The sequence below is a fragment of the Papaver somniferum genome, chromosome 1, assembly GCF_003573695.1.
Source record: "Papaver somniferum cultivar HN1 chromosome 1, ASM357369v1, whole genome shotgun sequence".
NCBI classification, from domain to species: Eukaryota; Viridiplantae; Streptophyta; class Magnoliopsida; order Ranunculales; family Papaveraceae; genus Papaver; species Papaver somniferum.
The window spans coordinates 120,939,446-120,950,121 of NC_039358.1; the positions used below are offsets into that span (position 1 = coordinate 120,939,446).

The 10,676-nt window shown below is 37.9% G+C and overlaps 1 protein-coding gene across 1 annotated transcript; it reads left to right on the plus strand.

Annotated features, from left to right (window-relative positions):
• The first annotated feature begins 8,171 nt into the window (after positions 1-8,171).
• LOC113298662 (glycosyltransferase family 92 protein RCOM_0530710-like) lies at positions 8,172-10,345 on the plus strand. Its single transcript, XM_026547460.1, has one exon. It carries the CDS (start codon positions 8,207-8,209, stop codon positions 10,142-10,144), a length of 1,938 nt encoding a protein of 645 aa, XP_026403245.1. The 5' UTR covers positions 8,172-8,206; the 3' UTR covers positions 10,145-10,345.
• Positions 10,346-10,676: the final 331 nt, after the last annotated feature.

Here is a 10,676-nt window from a genome sequence, read left to right on the forward strand (position 1 = left end):
AAAGCATTTGACCATACTTTCTTCTCAAGTGGTCTTGTTTTTTCTTTGGAAACGAACTTCTTAGACGAAGATAAAATCCTACATACCTCAGCGGTCTTCTGAGCAAGTTTAAGCTTCCTTGCTAACTGATTTTCTCTTCGTTGAAGTTTTTTGGCATGCCTCAATTAATGTTTGTACTTGTAACATCTTGATAGTTCATGACCCTTCTGAGAACAAAACGAGCATGCCAATCTTGGATAATAATCAGGCATCTGTGGTGCAACAACAGCTAAACACACGGTAGATCCTGAAACATTACAGACAGGGTTTCCAAAGGTTGGGTCAATTGATTCTTCCAGCATGATTGGTTTCTTATCTTCACCAAAACCATCAAGATTGATATATGTATTGCTACAGTTATCAAAATCAATGTTTTCACATAGAAGACCGACACTTGATTTCCTATCTTCATCAGAATCATAGATCTCAGACATCTCATCAAATGTTACAGCAAGACCTTTGTTCCCAGTGTATTTTCTACGGTTTGGGCACTCGTTTGCAAAATGACCAAAACCTTTACACTTAAATCACTGTGGAATATACTCGTCATCATCCCTGTTTTTAGGAGGAACACGATTGTGAGGTTTATCCAATGACCTAGATTTGTCTCTTGAAAACCGTTTACTTCTCTTCAATAGAAGATCCCTAAACTGTCTTGTGATCAAGGAGACTGATTTTTCAAGATCTTCATCTGAAAATCACCCTCAGACTGATCATCCTTAGAGACATAAACACTTTTACTCTTATCAAGTAATTTAGTATTTTTTTGTGCTTTAAAGGCAACATCCTTTCCGATTTTGGATGTATGCTCATGATCAAAGATCTTTAGCTTTCCAACCAATGTATTTCTGGAAAGATTATCAAGGTTATTTTCCTCAACGATGGCATGCTTCTTAGACTCGTATGTAGATGGCATCGATCTGAGAATTTTCATCACAATGTCCTTTTCAGGAATAGTCTTACCCAATGCAAAAGATGCATTAACAATTTCAGACACTTTGTGATTAAACTCATCAAATGTATTTTCATCTGCCATACGAAGGTTCTCCCAATCAGAATTAAGGTTTTGAAGCCTAGCTTCCTTTTCACTAGAGTTACCTTCAAATACGGTTTCTAAGATATCCCAAGCATCTTTAGACCTAGTGCAATTAGACACGTGGTTCTGAAGATTTGTGGTAATGGCATGTATGATGGCATTCAAATTGTCGGAGTTTTGCTTTGCAACAAGTATCTCGGCAGAGATGTATTCACCAATATTCTTGGGAACGTTTACATCTCCAACTGCCACAACGGGAGCATCATAGCCATTAACAACATATAACCATGATTGAAAATCAGGTGCTTGAAGAAAAGCTCGCATAACAATTTTCCACCATAAGTAATTAGAGCCATCGAAGACTGGTGGTACGTTAATAGAGATAACACATCTGTCCATAGAGTCAGATCGCTACAAACACAGGCTTGTAAGGTCTTGAACGTGTTTGCCTGCTCTGATACCAATTGAAAACGCGGGGGTCTAACAACACCACCCAATATTTCGATTAGCAATCTGTATGGACTAACTCCGAAACACTTACTAGAGAATCAACTAGACAGTCAGACTCAATCTAGATAAAAATATCTCAAGGAGTTAATATCTCTCTCTTGTTTTGATTCACTCAAGCTAATAAAAATCAACGAGTCTATAATCAAACACAAGGAATAACTTGGACGATACCAAAGACCAATGTCCAAGGATCAATCAATATCAATGAACAACCAAAGGTCAGATTTCCAATTGATTGATTCAAACGCACAACCTGTATTATTTCAATTATATAAACAAATATAATGCGGAAATAGAAATAACACAGACACCAGAATTTTGTTAACGAGGAAACCGCAAATGCAGAAAAACCCCGCGACCTAGTCCAGATTGAATACACACTGTATTAAGCCGCTACAGACACTAGCCTACTCCAAGCTAACTTCGGACTGGACTATAGTTGAACCCCAATCAGTCTCCCAATGATCCAAGGTACAGTTGTACTCCATACGCCTCTGATCCCAGCAGGATACTGCGCACTTGATTCCCTTATCTGATCTCACCCACAACTAAGAGTTAATATGACCCAAAACCGCAGACTTTAACAATAAACAAATCTGTCTCACACAGACAAGTCTATCAAATGATCAATCTGTCTCCCACAGAAAAAACCCTAAAATTTTTTGTTCCGTCTTTTGATGATAATCAAAGTGAACATGAACCAATTGATAATACGGTCTTATATTCCCGAAGAACATCCTAGATTAATCAATCACTTCACAACAATCTTAATCGTATGGTAGCGAAACAAGATGTCGTGGAATCACAAACGATGAGACGAAGGTGTTTGTGATTACTTTTTATATCTTGCCTATCGGAGAACTCTCACGATCTCAAGCTAATCAATATGATTGTACTGTTATGATAGAAGATGCAAGATCAGATCACACAACTACGATAAAAGTAGTATCGGTCTGGCTTCACAATCCCAATGAAGTCTTTAAGTCGTTAACCTGGTTTTAGAAGAAGAAAACCAAAGGTTAAAGGAGAATCGACTCTAGCACGCAAACTAATATCACACGTAAGGTGTGGGGATTAGTTTTGCACAATACTAGATGTCTCCTTTATATAGCCTTTAAAATCAGGGTTTTGCGTTAGTTACAAAGAAATCAATATTCACTGTTAGATGAAAACCTGATTTAGATTCAAGTTAATATTTCTCAACCGTTAGATCGAAAACTTAGCTTGTCATACACAAATGACTGTATGCTTCTAGGTTTGTTAACCGCGCCCAAACGTGTACATTGTTGGTTCAACAATAGTCTACCCAAAGAGGTTAACCATATGAACGTTTCATACCAACCATGTTCCTCTTCACCATAACTAGTTCAATTGACTCAAATGAACTAGTTAAGAGAGTTGTTCAATTGCAAGGAAATCTTATGTAACTACACAATACACAATGGAAGCAAAGATGATTTGATTCACTCGAATCGGTTCATGAACTTTAATAGCCACGGGTTGCAAATGCATTCCTTAGTCTTTTAAGATTAAGTTCAGAAATCATCTTTAGATATATAACCTTCTCAAGTTCGCAGACTAGGTTCGCGGACTTAAGACACCGGATAGAGTTTACAAACTCCAGCAGAAATTCTCGGGTTCGAGAACTACGCCGGTTCGCGGACTGGGTTCGCGGACTTGGCTCACTCAAGTAGTTTTTCAACTCCAGCAGAAATTCTCGGGTTTAAGAACTTCGGCAGTTCGCGGACTAAGTTCGCGTACTTGGCACTTGCCATACTTCCGGTTCTCTTGCTCAACAAAGTTCGAAAACTTCGATTCAAGGAATCCATTGGTTATGTAATCTAAACTCTCATTCCAATCACTGAAACATTCTTATAGGACGTTATACAGTTGTTACACTATTTCTCGTCAAAGCAATTTTCAAAGTGATTGAAACATTCATGACTTTCGTCACTAGGTAAAGATAAACTTGGTCGAAGCGAAAAGCTTACCAACACATATTTCGAGATATAGATAGGCAAGGTATACTCGGCTCGAAATTCCAAATGTGTATGATCTAGTTTATATATAGCATACGACTTTTGTCTCAAAGAGTAGGATCTCCTCAAGTAAGTTTCTAAGCCATTCTGCCTCCTTACATGCATCCGTAAGCGCTATCAATTCTGACAACATTGTTGAATCAGAAATACAGGTTTGCTTCTTGGAACTCTAAGACACAGCAACACCTCCTAATGTAAATATCCATCCACTAGTCGACTTGGATTTGGATTCTACATTATTCCAATTAGCATCACTGTATCCTTCTAAATACAGCCGGATAGCCTTGAAAATGCAAACCATAATCAATGGTTCCCTTCAAGTAAGCCAACACTCTTGAAACTTCTCTCAAGCGTTCAACTCCTGGGTTACTTGAGAAACGACATAGCACTCCCACGGATTGGGCTATGTTCGGTCTTGTGCAATGCAACTTTACATTAGGATCCATAGGAGTGACGGCTGGGATGTCATCAAAATGACCATACTTCTTGAGAAATTTCTCAATATAATGAGATTAGGTTAAAGCAAACTTATTCCCCTTATTAGAGCACTGCTTAGTCAAACTCGCATGCGTTGCTATCTCAAGCATGTTTGTCAATGTTAGTGATCAAAACTATAAGTCTTGATTTCTAGTCTCTTATAGCAAAGTCTCGGACTAGGATATTAAGTGTAGTTGAGCTCAAGGACTTCATGGCGATTCATCATACAAGTAGAAGATCTACTCAAGGAACCGGTGGAACTTCTCGATAAAAAGGTATGTGGAGACTTGAACTTATCTGTCACTCAAAAGTCTATCTATTCTATCTCCTACTCTTTGAGACAAAAGTCGTATGCTATATATAGACTAGATCATACACATTTGGCATTTCGAGCCGAGTATACCTCGCCTATCTATATCTCGAAATATGTGTTGGTAAGATTTTCGCTTCGACCAAGTTTATCTTTACCTAGTGACGAAAGTCATGAACGTTTCAATCACTTTGAAAATTGCTTTGACGAGAAATAGTGTAACAACTATATAACGTACTCTAAGAATGTTTTAGTGATTGGAATGAGAATTTAGATTACATAACCAATGGATTCCTTGAACCGAAGTTTTCGAACTTTGTTGATCAAGAGAACCGGAAGTATGGCAAGTGACAAGTCCGCGAACTCAGTCCGCGAACTGCCGAAGTTCTCAAACCCAACAGTCTTGATTAATTGTGACAATCAGTCTACGATTTTTAATGTCACTAACAAGACATATAATGGGAAGTCAAGACATGCAAGTCTTAGACGTCAAATTGTGACTTTATTGAATCAAAGAAGAACTTGGAAGACCCATTCACAAAGAGTCTACCAAATGCAATGTTTTCAATAGAATGTGGGGAAATGGGACTAAGGTCTGTGAAAAAAAATTAATCACCCATAGCAGAAACCCAACCTATGTTTTGAAAAAGATAAACAAGGTTCAATGTGGTACCAACAAGTTATGGATGTGGTTATGATGCACTAATTATAAACTTCCCATTTCAAATTAGTGCAGTGGTTCTGCAAGAAAATAAGGATGGATAAAAATCCTTAATGAGTCTATAGTTGTTTACAGGTGTATCGCAGAAGCACCTTAGAGACTTACCTATATGAGTATGGAAATCAGACCGTTTCCTAAGAGAAAAAGACCGCTCTCTGAGTGACTCATGAATTCAGGATAAGCACAGGGTCATTAATGTGCTGGATACAGAACACACTATCTAAGAAATCATGTATGTGTGGAGATTCCGGTTTTATCACATGGGATACTTGGTTCAAGACTGGTTTCACCACTGAACCCCGATAAGGCTTTGAATTTCTTACACTAAGTGAAGGTTCAAATCCAAAAGATACCTATCATTTATGTTTTGATTTCTACGAAGATGCTTATTTCCCAACTAAGCGTGAACTACGTTGGCTTGATCCCACTCGGGTACGTAGGCAGTCACTTTGGTGATGCAGCCGCTATGATTTAAAAGTTTTTTACTTTGTTTTTTGTGTTTTTTCAATGTTGAAAATAGGGGGAGAATTTTGGATATTATCAATTTGAAAATAGGGTCTCGTTTTGAATTTTGAAAACCTATTTCGGTTTCCAGAAAATTTTATCGACACGTCTCTTCCCGTAGGGTTTTCTTCCCAAGAGAAACCATTAATGGATCCCCGTTGAAAGCATCTGTTGGAGATGAAAAGCTATCTCCAAAAGGCATGAATTCCTCTTTAAATAGCGAAGGCTTTCTCCCATCTCAATCATCAAAATCTCTTTCTCTCTAAGCATCTTCAGAATCAATTACAGTGTGTTGTTGGTTGGGTCAAGGGAGTACAACCTTTGAATCCAACAACGTTGTTAGGCTTCATTGTATCCTGACAGCAATATTTCGCTGACCGATTGTACTCGCCAATTATTTCAGAAAGGTCGAAATAATTGCTGAAAAGAATCGCAAGGCCTTGAAGCTCCAGTGATACAACATTCTTTTTGTTCTTTGTTCTCATCCTCTATTATCTTGAATTTTCCAACAGGCCGTACGGGCGCTTAAGTGTACAACTCGGTGAGTATGCATCTCCATCGCAATCTTTTACTCCCTCCGTCCCACTATTAAGCGACCTATTTGATTTTAGATTTTGTCTCACTAGTAAGTGACCTATATCACTAAACAAGGAGATATTTTTAAAATTATCCTTTTAGTTAATTATAAAAAATATAAGAAATATACATAATTTGATAGGCATGTTTCAATTCGTTACGTAGGTGTTTTGAAATGTTTTTCAATGGTATGAAGTTTGCGAACATCCGTGAAGTGGTTTGAGAGATAAATCATTTATAAATTTCGCTAGTTATTATCCCATAAGGATATAATTGTAAAAAATGCTTAAAAATACTCTTTTCCTTGTTTGCCTTAAAAATTATGCAAATTTAAACTGGGTCACTTAATAATGGGAAGGAGGGAGTATTTTATTTTATACATGGAACTCAAGGAGATTTTATATATATGGAGCTCAAGGAGAAATTAGATAATGTCAGCATCGAGTATGAATTACGATTAAACTCTATACTAAGCGTGTTGTTGGGTAAAAGTCCAACTTCCTAACAATTTTCAATCAGCAGTGTCGGCAAATATATATCGTCCCCTTCAAGGCAAGAGTTTGTTGATGTAAACTTGTATATAGAATTGCTAATCATGTCCCACGAAAGAAAAAAGACCCTCCTAAATCATCTTATAATCTGCCCTGGATGCAAGACTTTACTTTTAGAACCTTAATATACAGTGTGTTCCATGTCAACACAGACGTAATACAGATGTTCTACTGGAATATCTATTGATGTCGGTGGACGTTGTAAATTTGGTCGTTACTAATTACTAATATTCATTCAGTTGCTTCTCTAGGAGCAACTGCAGTGGACGAGTAAACCCATATATTTGGTCCAGTGGGCTGGCGCAGTGGGATGGATTATCGATCAAAATTTGATCAAAAAGTAAAAACCAGACCAAATTTGGTCGGCGACCAAGACCAAACCAAAATATAGTCAGGCGTTTATATAATCTCCGCCTACACCACGGACGTTGATATAGTCTACGCCACTCATCAGGCACTCGTATAGTTAACGCCCAACGAACAGGCGTTGGTAAAATGTACGCCTGGATGGGGCGTTGGTTAAATGTACGCCCCGTCGGGCGTACGTAAAATTAACGCGGGTAACAGGCGTTTATATAGCCAACGCCTAAAGTTTTAAAACTTTAGGAAATTTGCTTGGGGCGTTGTCTTTATCAACGCCCCATTTTTTTTTTTTTTTGAACCCGGGCGAACGTGTAATCTCCGTCCCACACACCAGGCGTTGCTATAGTTCACGCCCCATACCAGGCATTATCTTTATCAACGCCCCATACCAGACGTTATCTTTATCAACGCCCCATGCCAGGCGTAATCTTTATCTACGCTGGAGGATGAAGCGGACTTTATATCAACGCGTGACCAAATTTACTCGTCACCCGCTACGCCACAGGACGGACTAAACCCAAATTTGGTCTTTTTTTTTAGTCTTTGGTCTTTAGTTATACTCGCACCACCGTGGACGCTTTAAGTAGATTTGGAACAAATTATTGAAATAAATATCGTCTTCTTATAGAAATTCAATAATGTGGTTATATATAGTACTTTAAGCTAATGATTGTTCGACTGAAAATGACCCTGACGTGTGCTATTGATACACATAGTGACACAGTTAAATGAATTCCAAAATGCCTCACCCCTTGGCTCACTTGTAGACGCTAACCTGTGGCCACTCATTTCCGACTTTCTACTAGAAATTGATGAGTAGATTTTACATAACGGATCTCCCTATTTTTACATGATCCAGTGGATATTCTCATTAATTCGATCTCAAACCTGATCGCACCAATCATCATTAAGTTTAATATCCAACGAACAAATATTGATAAATGCCAATTAAGACGCAAAAATATCCCGAACGTCTCATTTATGACATGATTGGGAAAAAAGATGAACATACCTTCTCTAACAAGGAGCTGCCCTCTGAGGAGGAACCACCCAAATCCCAACTTATTTGGCAACCGAAGTATGCGTTTTGAAGGATATGCTGTAGGTCCCAGTGATTTGTCTCGTTCTTCGACCCTCGAATATCTCTCTGTTCCGTCAAACAAATATTTCATTCCATTCAATTCCGTTCTCATTTTCTGTCTCTCTCTCTCTTTCAATCTCCACCAAATCATGCCCCGGAAAGTACGTGAAACGTTTCTATTCGTCTTCACCTCTGTTTTCATCTTCTTCACTTTCTCCCTCTATCTCTCCCGCAACACCACCACCATTGTCAATATCATCCCTCTAAAACAAATCCTAACTACTCATTCTTCTTCCAATTCCGCCATTAATGTTAATCGATATCTCACTGCCAACTCTGCTATTCAAGAAGATCAACATGAACAACATGTCATTCGCCAAGTAATAACATCACCGCCACCATCATCATTGTATCCATTCATCAAACCGGATTCTATTCTGTTTCCGGATTGGGAAATTCTAAACGTCATCAATGATAATGGTAATGAAAATCATCATCTGTTATTGTCGGATTCCGGTAACAAATTCTTATGTCTTTTCGACAAAAGCCTTACTTCTCCGGAAATTTATGCTGGGATTTTACCTTTTAGTAATCAATCAATGTTTAAATGTATCTTTCCAAATAGGCTCCGTCGATTTCTTCCTTATTTTAGTCCGATTCTTATCGATAATTCATCGCCGGAAACTGTTTTGGAATCTCAATCAATGTTGTCAGAATCTTCGAATAAGGAGATAATGTTGAGATGGAAATTCCTTGTGTATGAATCTCTTTCTACAGATACCGACGTTATTCTGTTCGTTAAAGGCGTCAACAATCGACAAGGAATTAACCGTTCACCTTCTGAATTCCGTTGCATTTTCAGTAACAACAACAATAACTTCGTCATCACGGAAGTTATAAGTTCGTATCAAGAAGTTTTCCGGTGTATCAAACCTGAAATTAACGCTACGTTATTCAGGGACAACGATCAAATCAAGGTGTCTTTGGGAATCAGAGGTGGTGAAAGAGTGGTTCCGTCCGTGGCGTATTACACACTCCCTGCGCCCAGTTTAACAGGTGATAACAAAAAATTTCTACTGTGCGCGTGTACGATGGTACACAACGTAGCGAAATTTTTGAGAGAATGGGTGTATTATCATTCGAAAATCGGGGTGGATAAATTTATCTTATATGATAATGGAAGTGATGATAATTTAGATGAAGTGATTTCGAAGCTTCGAGAAGAAAATTATCAAGTGGAGAAGATTCTTTGGCCATGGCCGAAAACACAAGAAGCTGGTTTCTCGCACAGTGCAACTTATGCAAATGCCACGTGTACATGGATGATGTATGTGGATGTTGATGAGTTCATATTTTCACCATCGTGGTTACATCCGTCATCATCCTCGCCGATGTCAATCAGGTCACTACTACCATCGTCGTCATCACATCATAACAACCAAAGAAGGGTAGGACAAATATCAATAAAATGTTATGAGTTTGGGCCGTCAAATCAACGGTCAAATCCCGTGGAAGGAGTAACACAAGGGTATTCGTGTAGAAGAAAGATAGATTCAAGACATAAATCAATAGTATTACTTGATGGGATTAATACATCATTATTGAACGTGATCCATCATTTTGAGTTAAAACAAGGTTATAGGAATAAGAAATTATCATTAGATGAAATGGTTATAAATCATTATAAATATCAAGCTTGGTCTGAGTTTAGGTTGAAGTTTAGGAGGAGGGTTTCAGCTTATGTTATTGATTGGAAAGAGGGGTTGAATCCTAATTCTAAAGATAGAGCACCTGGATTAGGATTTGAACCTGTTGAACCCAAAGGATGGGTTCATAGGTTTTGTGATGTTCATGATAATAGATTAAAAATGGTTACGAAAGAGTGGTTTGGTTCTAGTACAGGAAGAATGGCTTGGCAATTGAATCAAACTAATTAGAGCTAGCTAGCTAGAGCCTAAAGATATATGGCTGCTGTTTTTTTTGTAGGTTTTTCTCAATACGAAAGGAAAATAGATTCTCATTTCTCATTCTTTTCAAAAAAAATTGGTATGGAAAAGGTTGCTTGTTTTACTGACACTATGTAGTGAAAACATATGATGAAGCATTATTTGTGAGCAATTATAGTCAATACATTTTTACAACAGTCTTTTTATTCTGCATTTGACCATATTGCGTTGTTTGACATCTTAATGGGGGGTAAGGATCCTTTTTGGCAACGCAATGAGCGTATCAGATTTTTGCTTTTGCTTGCTTAGTGCTTAAACTGTTAGACGTAAGGGGAAGGACGAAGTTTAAGCAACAAAGAAAGAAACTTATTATAGGGGTTCCAAAAAAAAAAAATTGAGGCCTCACAAGATGATAAAATACGGGGTTTCCAAATAGTAACCAACAAATCTCCTTATCCAACTATTTTATGTATTGGAGATTACAAAAGCAATTACATGAAGGAGATTAAGCAATTACACGAAG

Coding starts and splice junctions, on each gene's coding strand:
- LOC113298662 (XM_026547460.1), top strand. CDS start 8,207: ATGCGTTTTGAAGGATATGCTGTAGGTCCCAGTGATTTGTCTCGTTCT.